This window comes from Phyllostomus discolor, chromosome 7, assembly GCF_004126475.2.
Source record: "Phyllostomus discolor isolate MPI-MPIP mPhyDis1 chromosome 7, mPhyDis1.pri.v3, whole genome shotgun sequence".
Lineage (NCBI taxonomy): Eukaryota > Metazoa > Chordata > Mammalia > Chiroptera > Phyllostomidae > Phyllostomus > Phyllostomus discolor.
This window is the reverse complement of record NC_040909.2, coordinates 39,024,831-39,044,661: the sequence shown is the minus strand read 5'-3', so window position 1 is coordinate 39,044,661 and position 19,831 is coordinate 39,024,831. Positions and strand designations below refer to the sequence as shown.

The 19,831-nt window shown below is 47.2% G+C and overlaps 1 protein-coding gene across 1 annotated transcript; it reads right to left on the bottom strand.

Moving 5' to 3' along the window:
- Window positions 1-48: 48 nt before the first annotated feature.
- Window positions 49-19,620, bottom strand: EFCAB12 (EF-hand calcium binding domain 12). The gene is given in 11 exon segments (XM_036030775.1): window positions 49-601; window positions 604-673; window positions 676-782; window positions 785-970; window positions 4,674-4,887; window positions 6,638-6,822; window positions 9,440-9,596; window positions 12,210-12,395; window positions 13,704-14,152; window positions 17,229-17,234; window positions 19,456-19,620. Coding segments are annotated over 11 exon segments (1,893 nt in total). The 5' UTR covers window positions 19,499-19,620; the 3' UTR covers window positions 49-311.
- Between the last annotated feature and the right edge of the window lie 211 nt (window positions 19,621-19,831).

Below are 19,831 nucleotides of genomic sequence, written 5' to 3'. Positions count from 1 at the left end.
TCCTTTCCTTTCCTTTCTTTCCTTCTCCTTTCCTTCCTTCCTTCTGTCCTTTTTTTTTAATGTTGAGAGTATGTTTATTAAAGCTGGGGACAACGAAACACGGAAGGGCTTAGAGTAGAGGAAGCATCAAGAGAGCCTAGGTGGGGCTGCTCTGGCTCACTGGAAAGTCAGAGAAAAGGGGGTCTTGTGGAAAGATTCAGGGCATTAGCCCAGGACAAGCTGTCATAGCCCATTGTCCCCTGGGTGCAAACCTCTGGGGACACAGTTTAGGAGATGCACTCCTGAGAGGGAAGAAAGATATGGGTATGCTCTCAGGAGGGAGAGCGCAGTGTGCCCTGAGTCAAAAAGGACATTGTCTTAGAGAGGACAGGAGTTGACCTGAGGTAGTACCCAGTGCAGAGTTCTTTTCCCCTCCCAGGGGCTGTAAGCCCCCTCTTTGCCAGAGAAGATGGGGCAGGGGAAGGGGCTGCCCCCCTCACCATCCTCTGCAGCACCACTGATACTGGGCCCATAAATGGTGAAAGGGCCTCCCAATTCTCTACGAAGGCCATCTTTTTTATCTTTTTCAGAGAGCTTGGGGTCATGTAGGATGTGTTCAGGGGACAGCTGTGTGGGGGTGAGGCAAGGAGGCTGTGGATCTCAGACATAAGTCAGGGGTGACACTGGGGACTAGCCTGGCCATGCTGGGTTAGGACAGAGGCACTGGTACAATGTGACAGCCCCTTGTGTCAGCATCCTAGCTTCTGTAGCTGAAGCACAACAGCAGGGCAGGAGGGCAAAGGAAAAGGGGAAGGGGGTCTGACACTCAGCTTGTCAGTCTTCTTAGCCATGGATTCTTTGAATCCCAGGGACCTGAGCAGGGCTTGAGTTGGGCCGAAGACCTTAAAGTCTGAGTAGTAGCCCCCTGGCTGCCGGATTGGGCGCACCCGGTCCTTCTGGAAAATGATCTTGTCCCCTGGATACAGCAAGGCTGTGAGCAACAAGAAACACATGGTCTAGCAGCCAAGACCCCTCCACCCTGCCGCCTTTGAGGCAAAGCGCAGCAGAGGGCTTTTAAAAAATAATAATAGTAATAATAATAAGGACACATTTTTGTTTTAAAAGATTTTTCTTAGCACATTTTTTATCATTTAATTTTTAAATGATTGTAGATTCAAAGTAAATTGTAAAAATAGTACAGGGGGCCCCTTAGACCCTCCCCTCAGCTTCCCCCAACTGCGACATGGCGTGTACACATAGCTCGTTTCATCGCACTTTGCTTTGTTACACTTCACACGTGGTACATTTTTTTACACATGGAAAGCAAAACCATCCACTAGTAAAAAGATTACGACCCACTTTGTTGGGATACCTGCTTTATTACGGTGGTCTGGGACCAAACACACAGGATCTCCAAGGTATGCCTGTAGCTGTAGTGCAAGATGGGGAAATGCAGTTGGTACAACACTGCTAACTGCACTGGAGACAAGGGAGCTTGTTTGTAACCAGGTTGGCAATGGCCCCCAGGGCTGGGGTGCAATTAGGTTGGAACTTGACGCCCCACACCTCACTCTGCGGGGGATGTCCTTTCCAGGAGTAGGGAGGAGGATTCCTCCAAGACTTCACTAGGGTAACTTGTAGTTGATGGCAGTTTTCCCCTTGCTTAGAATTAGTCTCACAGACAAACTTTTGAAAGTACAGTACACCAAAAACACTGGGCCAGGGTCTCCATCTCCCTGCAACTATGAAGCGGTGCTTGTCCTAAGAGGGTAACACCAGAAGAGCTCTTGTTCTGGAAGAATGGTGGAAGGTTGTGCTCCTGGTAATTAATATGGGTTATTTGTGGGAAGGGCAGGGATTGTGCAGATGAGAAAGGAGAAAGGGAAGAGGCTATGCAGGCAGCATCAACATTTCAAAGCTTTTGGTGTTTTTGTTTTGTTTTGTGTTTTTGTTTTTGCTCTGGCTGGTATGACTCAGTGGATTGAGCGCCACCCTGTGAACTGAAAGGTCACCAGTTCACTTCCCAGTTGGGGGTATGTGAGAGACTCACACATCAGTGTTTCTCTTCCCTCCCTCCCCCTCTCTCTAAATAAATAAAACCTTTAAACAAATAAAACTACAAATATAAAAGGTCTGGCAGAAGTAAGGCCTGCCAGAAGTAAGGCCTGCTTGAGTGTGGTTAGCAGAATAATAACATGGGTTTAATAATTTATAGTTTTAATTTGAACATTTCACCTAAAATGCTCTATGGTGTGCTTGAGTGTGATATTGTTATGTTACAGAATTATATGCTTATGATCTTATAATGAAAGATTTTGTAATAAAAAGGATTGTTATTTGTGCCAGATCCTGTATTACATGATTTTTAAAAATGATTTACATAAATAATTTTGTGTATGTAGAAAAGAAAAATAGGTTTGTGGAAGAACAGTCACTAAAATATGAATGGCAGTCAACTCAGCTGGAGGGGGTTTTTATTTTATGTTTTCAAAGAAATTTAAGTGAGCAAGTACTATCTATAAAATAAGGGGGACAAAAACAATGAAGCTATATTCACTGGGGAGAGGAAAAAATGCCTCAATGTTCTAGAATTCTCACCCATGAGCTTGAGGCCTGGAGTCTGAGCTCACCAATTTCTAGTCTGGAACACAGACTTGGAAGTCCTGGTGCTTGGGCTTCTTTGTCTATAGCAGAGCAGGCCTCTGTCGTGAATACAGCCAACAGACAGTGGCCAGGACAGTGGAACTTGTACACCTCCAGTATTCTAAAAATCCCATCTAACAGCAAAACTTGCTGACTGTTCTTCCTCTCTTTCTCCTTCTTCACAATGTCCCCACCACAGGCCACGGTGGCTCTAGTCAGAGATGGACTAGAGTCTTTTGCATGTAGGCCAATCAGGGGCAAAAGGAAGCCCACCCGTGGATGCTTTTGTGTGCCCATGAATGTGAGATCCTGACAACGGAGGAAGCTCACAGACTTGGGAGCTGGTAAAACCCAGCAGTGGATAGAATCCGTAGTGGCTTGATGTTCTGGCAGGGACAAAGAATCCACATCCAGAAGAAAGACCTGACCCACAAGAGTTGTCCAGTGGGTATGGCGAGCCTGCCTACATTTCAAAAAACAGCTGAAGCTCCTCTATTAACCCAGATTGGGGGGGGGGTGTAAATAATTAGGGAAAACGAGGCCCCCTGAGGAAGAGGGAAGGATAGATGATTTGGCAAAAAGTCAAGGCCCAGAGCTGCAGGATCTTGGAATTCTGCCCTCCCAGCCCAGGAAGGCAGCGGGTGGCCACCAAACAAGGACATGTAGTGTGTGCAGGAGACAATGACCCTTTAGGTTGGTTTGTTCCCGACGGCCCTTGGCCACATTCTCCTGGATAGACCTGGATAGTTATGGGCTGAATTGTGTCCCCTCTAAACTCATATGTTGAAGCCCTAACCCCCCAGAACCTCAGAATTTGTATTTGGAGGTGGGCCCTTTCAAGAGGTAATGAAGCTAAAATGAGGCTGTTAGGGTGGACTCGAATTCAATCTGACTACTCTCCTTATAAAGAAAGTTTGGACAAACAGAGAGATACCAGGGTATGTGTGCACAGAGAAAAGACCATGTGAAGAGGTGGCCATCTGCAAACCCAGGGTTGAGGGCTCAGAGGAAACCAGTCCTTCTGGCACCTCAATATTGGACTTCTGGCCTCTAGAACTGTGAGGAAATACATTTTCTGTTGTTTAAGCCACCCAGTCTGAGGTATTTTGTTATAACTGCTCTAGCAAATTAATATAAGACCCTAGGACTTATAAATATAGCACATGTTTCCCTCCCTCCAGGAAGAAATATGGAAATAATCAGTTGTGATTGTTAACTCTTCTTCTTGGGTAAGTCACACCACTCTCTGTGTGCCCTTTTTCAGAAAACTTCATCTCCTAGTATGGCCACAGCTTTTCTGAAAAGTTCCTACAGGAAAACCTCTGCCCTCACGGAGCTTGCTGTTCATGTGTTTTTTAAGCATAGAGAGGAACTGGCCCATTAAACTTATAAATCATCAATTTGAGATGCCAGCATTGTTCTGTGTTCATCAGGGAAATATGGGGCACTTCCTGCCCCCATCTCTCGGAAGCACACACTCTGCCCAGAGACGTGGAGGGTTTAGGTCTGTTTGGATGCATGAAAACACAGTTCTTCCCCCACACAGAGTGTGGAACCAGTATGGAAATCTCAGTGTCGAGTCCTATTGTTTGAGCGGAGAGCAAAGAGCCCCAGCAGAGCCTGACTCCTGGTGCATTTCTCCCTCAGTGTTGCAGAAGAACCAGAAAACTGGCCCAGCCTAGGGAGGAGGTTTTGGAAAAGCCCAATACAGCATAGCAGTTGTGACATCTATCAAATCTCTCTCTTTGAAGTTGGGATTGTTTCTTTATGCTCAACTTCAGGGCTCCCTTGTCTAGAACTCCTGTCTTTGGAGCTTCCTGCTCCAGAATGCCAAGCTCAGTTGGGGAACCCCATGCCTGTGGAACTCGTGGACCTATGGGATTCTAAAACTCCCGTCTAACAGCAAAACAGGTTTGACTGTTCTTTCCCCACTTCTTCCCAATGGCTCTACCACAGCCAGTGGCTTGGCTGGGTGCACGTCAGCTGGAGAGGGACAAACCTCAGGTGCACATCTGAGGCATCTTTCTAGGACCAGCCACCAAAGCCTTTACCTTTTATGAGGATGTCCTCTGACAGCGGGAGGCCGTAGTACTCACAGAGCTTCTGACACTGCAGGTAGACCAGGAACGTGTCCCTGCGGTACAGGTTGATGAGCTCGCTTGTATCCCCGGAGATGGTGGATGGGAGGCAGTGATTGTCAAAATGCTTATTCCCACTGTGCACCCGATGGCACCACTCCATGTACTCGATGCAGGGGATCATGGCCTGCAAAGAGAACAGCAGTTGGCACACACTTCCTTTCACCCTGCCATTTTTCTCCTGGCCTGAAGGCTGCCAATCCACCTTTCCCTACAAGGCCCCCAGGAGGAACCAGGGCAAAGAATGTGCAGTGGGACCCAAGTTTGGGTTCTGAAGTCAAAAACTCGGGAGAAAAATCACAAATGGTCAAGGTTACCCTTGAGGAGCACTTGAATGTTCAGCACGTGTGGTTCTGTGTGCACAGCCCTGTATACAGATGTGCACACAGGATCATATAATATATACAGTAGGGTATTGTGTGAATGCGCCACACGCGTCCTATTGAAACATATTCAAGTGTTCAGCTGCATGGGAATTTAGATTAGGTGCAGCCATCTGTGACTTTGAGGTGGAAGCCACGTTGTAAGGAGGGCAGAGAGAGGTAGAAGAGGCCTGGGAACTGGGTAGCCACTTTTGGCCTTCTCATTTATTCATTTGCAAAGAAAGAAAAAATCTGTCTTTTTAAAACTTCTAAAGCCAGAGTCAGTGAAGTATAGCCTATAGGTGAAATCTGCCCCACCACCTATAGGCTATAGGCTTTATTTGTTTTTATAAATAAAGTTTTATTGAAACACAAGCTGCACTCATTTCCTTAGATGTTGTCTGTGGTTGCTTTTGTGCTCCAATGGCATAGCAGACCAGATGTGACAGAGGTAATAGGGCCCACAAGGCCTAAAACATTTATTATCTAGCCCTTTCCTGGGAAAGTTTGCCATTCACTGTTCTAACATTCTGAGTTTTCTTGTTGTGCAACTAAATCAGATCGTAAGTGGTATGGCACTAAACAATACCTATATATACACACATGCATATATAAAATATGTACCTATAGCGCTGGCTGGTGTGGCTCAGCACATTGAGTACAACCAGAAGGTTGCTGATTTGATTCCCAGTAACGACACATGCCTGCGTTGCTGGCAAGGTCCCCAGTAGGGGGCGCGCGAGAGGCAACCAATCGATATACCAGTATCTCTCGCACTTTGATGTTTCTCTCCCTCTCTTCCCCCTTCCCCTCTCTCTAAAAGTAAATAAATAAAATATTTAAAATTTTAAAAAAATTTTTCTTCTTTTTTTAAGATTTTATTTATTTATTTTTTAGAGAGGGGAGGGAGAAAGAGGGAGAGAGAGAAACATCAATGTGCGGTTGCTGGGGGCCATGGCCTGCAACCCAGGCATGTGCCCTGACTGGGAATCAAACCTGACATACTTTGGTTCGCAGCCCGTGCTCAATCCACTGAGCTACACCAGCCAGGCCTAAAAAATATTTTAAAAAATATAGTATTATATTAATATTGTTTGCTCTCTAGATAGACTCTATACTGGCAGCTTCTTGAGGGCAGGGGCTGTTTCATTGTCTGAAGCACATAGAAGAGTGCCTCATACATTACAGGCTCTCGATAAATATTTATTGGATGAATTAACTCAGGCAGTCAGTTCTTCCTTCTGTCCCTGGAGTGCCTGCTTGGTGCCACGCGCCATGCCAGACTCGGGTCCCTGCTGTGATGAAGACGCAGCCCTGGTCCCTGGATACGAAGTCATAATTAAAGAGTGGGAGGAGGGCATGCTAATACCTTCAGAAACATTATTTCGTTTCATCTTCACCGAAACCTTGTGAGACAGGTATTGTTCTTATTATCCAGATGAGGGAACAGAGAGGTAAAGCACCTGCTCCCAAGAGTTCCCCTAGCCAGAAGGTAGTGCAGGTGCCAGGGGATACCTTGTCATGCCGCTTCTGCTCCCAGTACCGTCTGTTGACATCTGCCTTCTCCTCCAGGGTCAAGGGTCTTGCCTCTGTCTTGGTATCAACCACAGGCACAGTCAGTAGGTCCATCTTGGGACGCCGTGGGGCTACATTCTTGGGTGGATGCTGTGGGGAAGCTCTTTGCTTGACAGATCTATAATCTGGGGTTAAAGAGAAGAGACAAAGGAAGGAGGGGCTGAAAGGGCGCTCAGCCATGGAATCCATCAAGCAGTTAACCAATGTCACCAAGCAAGCACTAGGCCACCCCTCTGCTCATTTCCCATGTATCCAGCCAGTGCTGTCTGCAATGTACCTTGAGGTGCCCCTTCTTTCCATCTCCACTATGGCCTCCCCAGTACAGACTGCCTCCTCCCTCACCTGTGCCATGGCCTCAGCCTTCCCATTGCCATTCTAGCATACTGTTTCCACCAAACAGCAAACAAGACCTTTAAAAGACATCAAGCACATCCTAACTGGACTGCATCAGTTGGTTGAGTATCGTTCCCCAAAGCAAAAGCTTGCTGGTTGGATTTCCGGTCAAGGCACAGGCTTAGGTTGTGAGTTCAGTTCGGTCACCAGTCAGGGTGTATATGAGAGGCAATCAATCAATGTTCCTCTCCCTCTCTTAACTCCCTCCCTTCCCCTTTCTCTAAAAATAAATAAATTTAAAAAATTTTAAAGACATAAACCACATCACTTCATTTCCCTGCTTAGAACTCTCTCCTGGTTTCCCACTACACTTAGACTAAAACTCGGAATCTTCTCCCTGGTCTACAAGGCCTTGCAGGATCTGGCCTCAGCTGACCATCCACCTGACTCTGTCCCATTGTCCTAAAGCATTAATCACTATTGGACATCATCTTGGTTAACCTTTTGTATGGAAACCCATTGAAAGCAGGGATGCTGGCTTCTTCACCGCTGTGTTCTCAGTTCCTAGAAGTGCCTGCCTGGCACATTGTAGGTGCTCAAGAAAGGTCCCAATGAAGACAGCATTCCTTTGTCCCCTGCCTTGTTATGGGCCTGCACTGTCTCTGGCTCAAATGAAATCCAGGCCCTGGCACCTTCTGGTTTTGAGACAGTGGACAGGTGGTCATCAACCTCTCTGAGCTTCAGCTTTCTCTTTAAAAATCATGAATAGCAGCCCTGATGTCTGGAGACTTGAAGGATAAATTGAGCTAATGCTGTGGGTAAAGCTACCCAGCCTACAGAGGGCACCCCAAAGGCTATCGTCTTCTCTCTTGTGAGCCTCGCCCAGATTCTTGACACTGCTTCCCCTTTAGGCAGAGCAAGAGACTCCCAGGTCTGCTTCCTTTACTCACTGCAGCTCTCCAAGGAAAAAGAACTCAGCTATGACAGCGATGACAGCACCATTTAAGCAAATACTTGTGCTTGACTTCAAACCTATTTATTGGGAAATAGCAGGTCCCAAATACCCTTGTTGCAAATATGCCTCGTGGCACACAGTGTGGTCACTCACTCAATGACTTGCAGCCAACTACACAGATAACAGTGAGTTTTGGTCATTTATAATGAAAAGGGCCAAAAGAGCATGGGTTGGAAAGCATGCTCAACTCAAGGTGGCCCTGAGGATGTGCTGGACATGAAGGGTGAGGAAGATTATAACTATAGGGGTGGTGACACACCCAGGAGGTGGCTGTAGGGGCGCTTAGGTTCCCTGGGACTGCAAAGACAGAGACCCTGCCTAGGAATGAGGATGCTACTGCTCAGTGGCTTGTTGAGACTAGAGGTTGGAAATGTGCATGCTGCACAGTGAGTGAAGCTCCAGAGGACTGAGGAATGGATAGTCTAAGGGAGCTGCCTGCTTTCCCCAAAAGAACCAACCAGTGAGGACGCTGAGCACCCAGCTCAATGTGAGTGGGAGCTCCAGAGGCCCTGCCCCAAGTCTTCACCTACGAAAAGAACCCCTAGGGTTTTTACATAACCTCAGGGAGGGTGAGGAGCTCCCCCCTCCAATATGTCTGAAATTAAATTCCTGCTAACCTGACAGGTGGAAGCAAAGCAAGATTTGCTTCATTTAGAAAAAGAAAGATGTGGTTATATTTGGGGAGGGCTCAGGAATGGTGGGTGGTGGTTAAAGGGGGACTTTAATGTTATTTGTAGTTGTTCAATTTTTTTTTTACAACAACTAAGCTGTGAAGAAGCATGATGTACCTTTGTGGTATAAATTCATACCCAGAGCTATGGCAAGTACATCTCTAATTTGCCTCTGAGCTTTGTCTGGACAGATGTGCCTCCAGAAGCACGTGGCTTGGCAATGGAACTTGAGCTGTGCACAACCTGCACAGCTGTTCACAGCAGCCTTGCTAATGCCTCTGATAGTAGAATACCAAAGTAGACTTTCCAGTAAACTCTAAACATGTGCTAATTCTGGTTTCTTAATTTTAGTTAACTTTTTATCCATAAGGGGCAGATTAGTAGTAAGAAGGTCTTAGACCCACATACAAATAGAGAGGCTTGGCATTTATGTTCTCAGCCTATCAAGTGGGCTTTGGTGGGCTGAAACCACTCTTTGAGAAGCATCCCTGAAGGATAAGGTCTGGGTCTCATCCAGCTTTTAATGGACAAAGTACCCAGCCTGGTATTCCAGAAAATATCTATTGTTTAGTTGATCTCCTGGCATGGCAACTCCAGAGGCTTGGCCCACCTACAGGAGGTCAAAGTTGGAGAGCACACTCAGGAAATGAGCCAAGGCTGCCTCTACCATGTTTGCTCCAAGGAGGGGAAAGTGGAGACGCTGGGGTGGGGGTGGATACGTACCCTTCCTTGTAGTGTGCAGTGTGCTTCTCTGCTGGGGCAAAAACCATTGCTTGTAGGTGCTGGCCAGGATATCCACAGTGATGCTGTTGTGCTTATCCAGAGAGCTGAGATAGATCACAATATCCTCTACCTCTTGGTTTCCCAGAGGGACTCCAATCTGAAGAGAGAAGATAAGTCCCCAAAGTGGAGTGGCTCCATTCCAAACATCCTATCGGGGTGGCCAAGGCCTGGTCAGACTAGCCCCACTGTTAAGTTTGGCTTTATCCACAGCCAATCCCAGCTTGCATCCAAGGTCCCTGCCGCAGGAGCTCAGAGCCCTTTCCTGGCCCTGAACACATGCTGTACTTTCTTACCCTCCACCTTTTCTCAGATGTTTCCCTTTTGATGCCTGAAAAACTCCTATCCTTCCTTCAAAACCCAGTCCAGATATGCCATCATCTTTGCAGACTCTGTTACTTCTTACTCTGGGCTCATACCAATCTCAATGACAGCTTTCTCATGAAGGATTTGAAGGAAGATTTCACACATCCATCATCCTTGCCTAAGAGGGACATGTAAGCCTCCTTTAACTGAAGGAAAATAGGATCAGAAATACGGTACATGTTACTCTTTTAAAGACTGAGCAACTTTGGAGGAGTATAATGCTTGCCAGCTATATTGAATATTCAAGAAAAGTTTTATCTTTTTAAAGATTTTATTTATTTATTTTTAGAGAGAGGGGAAGGGAGAAAGAGAGGGAGAGAAACGTGTGGTTGCCTCTCGTGTGCCCTTCACTGGGGACCTGGCCCACAATCTAGGCATGTGCCCTGGCTGAGAATCGAACCAGCAACCCTTTAGTTTGCAAGCCAGCATTCAATCCACTGAACCACACCAGCCAGGGCTCCAGAAAAGTTTTAAAGGAAATATAATGTTGTTCCTCAGCTTCTTTAGACAGAAGTCATTGTTATCGAGGTTTTTTTTTTTTTTAAAGAAGATCAGAACTCTCCAGGTATGAAAAGATTTAATGTTTTATCTTCTTGGTTATGGTGATTAAAGACTGTTTATCTTTTTGTTGTTTTTAATGCTTTGAAATGTTGTTCAGATAAGTACACATCCTAAAATGATGATGTGAAAACTGGCGATGATTTAAAGCCATAATAGTTGTGGTAGTCAGCTTCCTAGAACTATTTTATAAGGTATCTTGTATGTGAAGTATATAAAAACTTAATTCAGCCCTGGCCAGTGTGGTTGGAGCGTCATCCTGTAGACTGAAAGGTCACAGGTTTGATTCCCAGTCAGGCACACACCCAGGCTGTGGGATGGATCCCCAGTCTGGGTGCATACCACAGTCAGGGCATGTACCCCAGTCAGGGTGTGTATGAGAAAGCAATCAATCAATGTTTCTCTCTCTCTCTCTAAAAAAAAAAAAAAAAGGAATGAAAAAAAAATGTCCTCAGTAAAGATAAAAAGAATTTTAAAAGAAAAAAACCCCTCCTGGCTGGTGTAGGTCAGTGGATTGAGCCCGGGCTGTGAACCAAAGTGTCGCAGGCTCGATTCCCAGTCAGGGTACATGCCTGGGTTGCAGGCCATGACCCCCAGCAACCGCACATTGATGTTTCTCTCTCTCTTTCTCTCTCCCTCCCTTCCTTCTCTGAAAATAAATAAATAAAATCTTTTTTAAAAAAAGAGAGAAAGAAAAAAACCCCTAATTTATTCAGACAGGGGTCAGCAAACTTTTCCTATACAGGGCCAGATAGTGAATATTTAGGCCCCATGAGCCATATGGTTTCTGTCATAACTACTCCATTCCGCCATCAAGCATGAGAGCAGCCCTAACAACCTGGAGATGAATGAGGGTGGCTGTGCCCCAAAAGAACTTTTTTTAAAGATTTCATTTATTTATTTCTTAGAGAGAGGGGAAGGGAGAGAGCAAGAGAGGGAGAATAACATCAGTGTGTGGTTGCTTCTCATGTGCCCCCTACTGGGGACCTGGCCTGCAACCCAGGCATGTGCCTTGACTGGGAATCCAACCAGTGACCCTTTGGTACACAAGCCAGCACTCAATCCACTGGGCCACAGCAGCCAGGGCCCTAAAAGAACTTTATTTATAAAAACAGGAAGCAGGCTGGCTTTGACTATTGGGCCATAATTGGCAGACCCCTCCAACACCAATAGAACCTTCTAAATGATGCATGTGTTCTCCATCTGTATGGTCTGATAGAGGAACTAGCCTCTACATGTGGCTATTGAGACCTCAAAATGTGGCTGGTATGACCGAGAAATTGGATTTTTATTTTAATTTATTTATAATTAATTGATGCTTTGAATAGCCAGTGAAAGTATGGTCCGTGGACCAGTACCATGGGCGTCAATGGGAGCTGCACAGTTACTGAGCTGCAGGAGCTGCCTTTTCACAAGACCTCTATGTGATTCACATGCCAGTGACAGTTGGAGGAGCTCTAGAAGGTTCTAGAGGCAGTGCTGAAGGCCCAGCAATCTCAGTGTTCAGTTCTGGGGTCTGATGGGCAGCTGGCTGGCATGGGGTCTGCTCTGTAGACTTTCCTCTCCAGGAGGGCTTTTCAAGGTCAGACCAGTGCAGGGGAGGTTTTAGGGGTCCGGTGTGGCCACAGGTTAAGCCACAATTTCCAGTCTGGCTTTGCAAGGGATAAGGCTAATAGTTTGAGTTCCTGGAGTCTCCTTTTCAGCTGGTCCTGGGTGGTGGCAGCAGTGGGGAGTGCAGGGGCACCCTGCCCACTCAGGCCAGCCCAGAGGGAGCCAGGGAGGCACTTACCGCCTTCAGAGCCATAATGAACTTCTCCCTGGAGATCCTGTGGGTCTCGCTCTGTTCCAGCTTCTTAAATACCTCCAGGATCTTGATCTTGTGACTGTGCAGGTAGGAGTACAAGGTTGACAGGGCGGAGGGCTTAGGCAGTTGAAGCTCGGGCACCATTTGGTGGGCAGGTCGGAGGTTTTTCTTCTGAATGAGGCAAGAGAGTGGGACAGAAGGGAGAGTTCAGGGGGTACAGGCCCATGGAACATGATCCCCAGGGTTAGAGACAAATGGGAGAGACAGACTGAGCAGCTCTCAACAGACAGCAAGATGAAATGCAAAGAACGCTGGAGTCAGGCAGCCACAGGACAGCTGCATTCTGCCACAGAACTCTGGGGGAGCTTTGCTTTGCTGCACCCCAATTTACCATCAGAGATGAGAGGCTTGAACAATATGAGAACCAAAGTTTCATTCTTCTGTACATCTCCCTTGTCAGACCAGCCAGTATTATGATCCTACTGGGCTCTCAGTGCGCCAAAATACATTCCCCCACCTGGAGCCACACGGGTCTCCCCACCTCTCCCACCTCCCAGCTTTTGCTCCATCTGGGCCTTCTGCCTGGAGTACCTTTCCTTCTTTCTCTACCTGTCCAAATCCTACTACTCCAATTTCAGAAGGGAGAAATTTAGAAAGAACACACCCTTACCTTGACACAGCAATTGACAGTTTACAAAGGGCCTTCCTGTCCCCTAGCTTACAGTTCCTCTGTGCTCCCGGAGGGTTGGGACCCACATGTATTCACAGCTGGTAGCAAACCGTAGAGTCATTATCTGTGCTAGGGTGGTTTTAAGATATAGCCACACATTCTTCAACTCTCCTCCTCTCTAAGATGGAGACTAATTCCCCTCCCCTTGTGTGGAAGCAATACTTAGTGACTTGCTTCTGACAGAGTATGGTGGATGTGATAGTGTGAAGCTTCTGAAACCAAGACCTCCTGAGACCAGCTATAGAAGGCACTGCAGCCTCCTCCTGTCCTCTCTTGGACCACTCCCCCTGGGGGCAGCTGGCTGTCACGTAGTGAGGACACTAAAGCAGCCCTATGGAGAGGTCCATGTGGCTAGGAACCAAGGTGTCCTTCCAACAGCCATGTGACAAGCTGCTTGAAAGCAGATCCTCCTACCCTGGTCAAGCCTTCAGAGGTCTGTGGCCTGGGCCAACATCCTGAGATGAAAAGACTGAGCCAGAGCCACCGAACTAAGCCCCTCCCAGATCCCTGACTCTCAGAAACAGTGAGACAATAAACACTTGGTGCTTTAAGTCATTTTGGGATTGTTATCCGGTATTTGGATATCTGGTATCTGGATATCCAGTATTTGGATATTACTGTATTTGTTATCCAGTGATAGATAACTAACCCACCTCCCTTTAGGGATTTCTGTTTGCTGCTCTGTGAAATGGGGCAAATGACCCAAATCCCGCCCATAACACTCTCATCTAGCAAATGGGGATGCTCACATTGGTGGCTCCGGCAATAGGCAAGTGGGCCATCGCCTGGGTCTCATGCTCCTTGGGGGGCATGTGTAAGATCTTGGCCTCTGAAGGCGTGAGTCTGGACTTGTTCCGCAGCCACCTGTCTATGTTGCCAAACGACTCCAGTTCCTGCCGAAACTTCAGCCTCTGGCTCAGCCAGGTTCTTGTGTCCACTGGTGGCTCTGGGATGTCCCTGGCTTCCAGGGCTTTAAAGCAGCAGGTGGGTTGCGGGAGAGCCTGGGGTTGGGGCATTGGGTTGATGAGGGTTGGGTCTTCCTTTTGAGGCAAGATGATGATCCGCCGGCGGCTTCGAGGAAGGTGGAAGTCCTTCTTCTTGAACTGCTTGAAGCAGTGGGCAGTGACCAGTTCAGGCTTGAAGACGGGGCCCCTGCTGGCATTTTCATAATCAGTTGAGGTCTTAGACAGGCAGAGCCCTTGGGGAAGAGTGTTAAAAGGTGAGCTCCTCTCAGGAAGAGGATTAAAAGAGTCAGAAAAGAACAGTGTTTTAGTGCCAGGCTAGGCGCCAGAGCACCTGGGTTTCAGGCCTGGCTTTATCACAGCCTTCCTATAATGATGAAGATAATTGCCTCTCATGTGAACGGGTACTCCCAACTGTAGGCATTATGCTAAGAGCTTTATGAGCTTTCTCTTATTTAATCATCTCAGATCCTACTCTTATTCCATCCACCCCCAGTACTCCTTATTGGCAATCAGAATGATCTTTTTAAGATGCCATTCATATCTGCTCTGATCATCCAAGGCAACATAGCACTGTTAAGAGCAGAGGCTTTGACGCCAGAGTGTTCTAGTCTGGGTCCTGGCCCTGCCACTTACTGACAGCATGATCTTGGGCAAGTCCCTTAATCCCCTCTGTGTCTCAATTCCTTCATGTGTAAAATGGGGACAATGATGCTAGCTGTCTTAATGAGCGGTGGAAATGTTTAGAATCAATTTATTTTGGAGTGGCTTTATTCATTTTTTTTGTATGTATTCACCCTCCACCCATTTTGAAACCCTTTCATGACTTCCCATAGCCCTCAAAATAAAGTCGCATGACCCTCCGTTGCTAACCTTTCCTGCCTCATTATTTGCCCAGCTTTCCTTGCTATATGTCCCAGAGGCCTTGACCTTCTCTCCAGATAATCCCTGCAAGATCCAAGCCCCATCCTGCCTAATGGTTTTGCACACGCTGCTCCCTCCCCCATGCATCCCCTCCTCACCCCTCAGAATGTTTCCTCTCCAGCTCCCAGGCTCCTCTGTCATCTCTGTATTACACAACCCACACTTTTCCTTAAGGCCACTTACCACAAGTATGTAAATGAAGGGCTGCAAGCTGGTAACCCTCATGCTTAATGAGACTTGGGGTCCTGTTTTGTTTGATATTGTTTAAAATTTTCTGGTGTGAGTTCTTTTAGGCTGGGTATGCCCTCTCTAGCTTGCCATGGTTCCCACCATTCCCTATTGTCTCAGATGCAGCTCAATTCTTTCATTAATGTGCCTGGTTTGGGCAGCCATTTGGGTTTGAAACCCTTGGCTTGATTATTTAGTTGATGTTTATTTCTTTCAGTAGATTGTGACCTTCTGGAGCCCCAGCATCTCCACAGTGCCAAGTTGGAGCTTAGTAAAAATCTGTGAATGAGTGAATGACAAAGGGACAGAACTAACAGGTTGGTTCTATGATTATACTCATGTTACAGATAAGAACACTGTGGCCCAGGGGGGCCCAAGATCATGCCGTTGCTAAGTAGCACAGCTGGGACATGAACTCTGGTTCACCTGGCCCCAGAGCTATGCTCTTTGCCATTTTCCCAGGCTGTCACCTATTCCTGCTGAGTTTTAGTTCTGTCATGCCTAAAACGATGTACACTCTGCTCTAGATCTCTCCTGATGCGGTTATGAAGGTCAAATTCATAACAGATACGGGAGTGCTCTAAAACTCAGAAGAGACATAATATTATTATTAAAAGCATTGTCACCACCATTTTTCCTCTAAAACCAAAACTCCTCTGCCTACAACCCTTCCATCACTGCCAACTAGCTTCCAGAATAAAGTTCAGCCTTTCTAACCTGATTTCACCTGTCCAACCCAGCCTCTGATTTCTCCTTCTCTTGTTATTTCTGCCCCACTTTACACCCAAACTGTATCTGACTTTGGTTCCTCAGTGCCCCGCCCCGCCAAAAAAAAAAAACACATGCTGTTTCCTCCTTCAGGAATGCTCTTCTCCCTTCCCTGCTTCACTCAATTATTTTATACCGATCCTTCCAGACAAAGCTCAGCCATCATCATTCCCTGAAGCCTTCCCAGCCCCTCCCTTCTGGATCCATCCCCACGGCCTCCATGCTTAGCCCCAGAATAGCATTGACCATATTTTTCTTGGTAAAGATGTTTTCTGAGTCCTTCCTTCCCAACAGCCTGTGAGTTTCCCTATGGCAAGGACTGTGTCTTAGTTTCCACGTGCCCCCAAGTGCCCCAGCCTGACACAAGTGAACATGCAGTACATTTGTTTTGCAGTACAAGTCTCTTTACAATGCCCACGTGTTCCTTTTGTAGACAGAAAATAATTAATGTATATCAATGTGGACAAAAGTGAGTGCTTCTCAACAACACATTTGTCATTTTTTAGAGGACAAAATGCGGGGTGTGACTGAGAATTTAGTCATTCATTGTACCAACTGTTACTCAGAATCACCCAGGGCTTGGCCTGGTGCAGATCCAGATAAGCCTGGGCACTCAACCTCAGTGCACTGGCACAGGATGGGGTCGGGGTAACCAGAGGGATAACGAGGTGCTTTCAGTGGGGGGAGAAACCTTCCACTAATGGAGGGACCCAGGAGGTCCTCATGGAGGTGGGAGCATGGCATGTACTTTAAAAAATGAGTGGGGTTTCAAGGGGTGGAGGGACCATGGGCAAGATGGGGGACAGTGGGATTTGGGGGTTTCAGGGTCACTCAACAGTTTCACAAGTTGGAAGCACATTGTGTGTGAAGAAGGAGGTTAGTGGGAAATGAAGTTGGAGTCACCTGAAATGCCAGGTGAAAGGGTTTAAATTTTACCTTGTAGACCATGAGGACACATTTAAAACATGCTGCTCACTGGTACCGCTACTTCCACTTGTGCCCTCCCTAGACCTCCAAATCTGTGATAGGGGATAACTCTTCTACCACAGAAGAGTTATCCCCTATCTGAAACCTTCCAATGGCTTCACTGAAATGCTTTTCAGTGCTCTTAGAATACCCCACTCCGAACAATGGCCTACAACACTACCCTTGCTGGGGTCCTGCTCCCCTCTCCCTCTTACCTCCTCGCACTCCCCTCCCTCTTGATCACTTGATTCAACTGTACTGGCTCCCTTTATCTTTGTCCAGCTCTCCTAGCTCTGTCTTGGCTCTCAGTTTTGGCATTTGCTGTGCCCTCTGAAGAACATGGACTTCCCTGTATTTCTTCCCTGGCTGAGTCCTCATCATATAGTTCTCAGCCCAAGTGACATCCCTACCCAGAGTCACCCTGACCAAGCACTGGAAGGCAGTGTGCCTACCACACCATGGAGCTTGAATTCCAGTGATCTTTGGGATCCCTGTCAATGGAAGTGAAGTGGGCTCATAATAAAAGAAATCAGTATGTAGTTGTGTGTAGAGACTTCATGAAAATGTTCCCAAGGGTCCTGGCTGGTGTAGCTCAGTGGACAGAATGCTGGACTGTAAACTGAAGGGTCACTGGTTCAGTTCCTGGTCAGGGCACATGCCTGGGTTGTGGGCCAGGTCCCTGGTTGAGGGCATGTGAGAGACAACTGACAGATGTTTTTCTCACACATTGATATTTCTCTCCTCCTCTTTCTCCCTCCCTTTCCCTCTTTCTGAAAAAGAAGAAAAAGTTCCCAAGGGATTGGTGAAGAAAAGTCTCAGAGGCTAACTAATCCTATTGCCTGCCCAGGTCAGGGAAGTCTTTCTATAATGCCCCTGGCAGACTTTGCCTCTGTATACCTCTGGTGACAGGGAGTTCCCTACTTAACATGGGGACACTTAATTCTGACTGCTAGAAAAGACTTCCTAATATTAAATCAGAAGTTGTTTCCCTGGAATTTCCACTTTTGGGTCCCAGTCCTCCCCACTGATGCCTCAGAAAAGACATTAGATCCCTCTTTTTCTGGGACAGCCCTTCAGGGCTAGAAACAATTCAACTTTCTTTTTTTGTTCCCCCTTTTTCCCTTGACTCTGATTCAAATCTCTCCCTAAGTTTCATTTCTCTGGCCACTTGTTCTTAGGCCCCTCTTTTCCTACTCACCCCTTAAAAGTTGGGGCCCTTCAGGCTTACACTCAGGCTTACCCTCTCTCTCTTTTTCTAAACAATTGCCTTCACTCTTTTTTTCCCAAAGATTTTTATCTATTTACTTTTGGAGTGACGGGGAGGAAGGGAGAAAGGGAGAGAAACATTGATGTGTGAGAGAAACATCAGTTGCTTGCCTCTTACATGCCCCCAAACAGGGACCTGGCCCACAACCTAGGCAAGTGCCCTCCCTGACTGGGAATCAAACCTGCAAACTTTCCTTTGCATGACAACGCCCAACAAACTGAGCCACATCCATCTGGGCTTGCCTTCACTCTTATGTTTCTGTAGCTCTCTATAGGCTGAGGACAAGCATACCATTATTTATGACTCAGAATTATCTCCAACTTTCTACATACAGTTGTTCCTAAAGCATCTTCACTTCAATGGCTTACAAGGATTTCACTCAACCAAGACTAAACTTGTCTCCAATTCCCTGTCCCCACCTAATCCAGTCCTCCTGATAGGTTCCCTATCTCTGTGAACAGTACCTCCCATCTACTAGGTCACCACAACTACCAACCTGAGCATAATCTCTGATTGCTCTTTCCGTGTTCCCCATCCAATCAGCCCCTATGTCTCTGTAGGCCCCTCTAGTCTGGCCCCTATTCCTCACCCTCCAGGTACCTCCCACTCCCAATATTCTGAGTCTACCAGTTCAGGTTCTGCATTTGCTGATGCTCCCAATCTAACCCCATCATCCCCAGCGGTATCTCCATCTCCTGGCTCACAAGATCTTTCATGATCTTATCCCTTCTGACTTCTCTTGTCTCTCATCTCCAGCAGCACTCAAACTACCAGTGATTTCCTGAAGACACCGTGTCTCCAAGCCTCTGTGCCCTCTGCTCCCTTGGCCTGGCATGCCTTTTCTCCCTTTTTCAATTTGGAGAACTCCTTGTCAAGCTCCAATGTAAAGATCTCTTCCAGGACCTTGCAACTGTTCCTGACCATCCTCTGTATTTACCAGACCTCTTGCTCCTAGGTGTAACCCCTGGACCAAGCATTCACTCCTTATTCTGTAATTATGTTTATCTGTCTTTCACCTCTGATGCTGTAGTACTTTGCCAGTAACTTATTACATGGCAGGCTATTGCCAAAAGTTCGAAGACTGATGGTTTCATGCCTCTTCTCCTGTACCAAACGCATTGCTGCCTGGAGGAATGGGGTGAGCTCAGGAACACGGGATTGGGTGTCTGGTTTCCAAGCCAAGGCAAAGTGGCCCACTCCTCCAACCTGGGCGTGGGAATCTGAGAAATGTGCCCGATAGGCCCCTGACTCCCTGGTAACCAGAGGGGGAACGGCACAATGAGATGTGTGCCTCCCGTCCTTGCCGTCACTCCACTCGCCTGCCTGTGTCAGCATGGGGTTGAGGACTTCCTGGAGGCAGTGCTGCTTCCTGAGAGCTTACCTAGCAGCTTGACAGAGGAGCCTCGAACTTTTCGTAGGAATAGGCCATGGTCAAGGCGCTGAAGAGAGAAAGGGGTGTGCGTGTGTGTACGCATGCGTGCGCACGCGCTTACTTTCGCGTGAGTGTCGAGGTAGCTAAACAACAGTAATTTTAAGTTTTGGGAGAGACTTGGGACTTGCAGAACCTGGAAACAGTCCGTTGTCAGGAGTACGAACGCCCGGCGCTGATTGGCTGGGCGCCACTGCCACTGCTTTGAGGACAGCGGTGATCGGACGTACACAGGTCTGAGATCCGGTGGGTTAGATGCCTCTCACCTCGTCCAGGGAGGGGCACTAAGAAACAGAAGAGGTGCAGAGTTCCAGGCTTGGCGAAGGGCAAGAC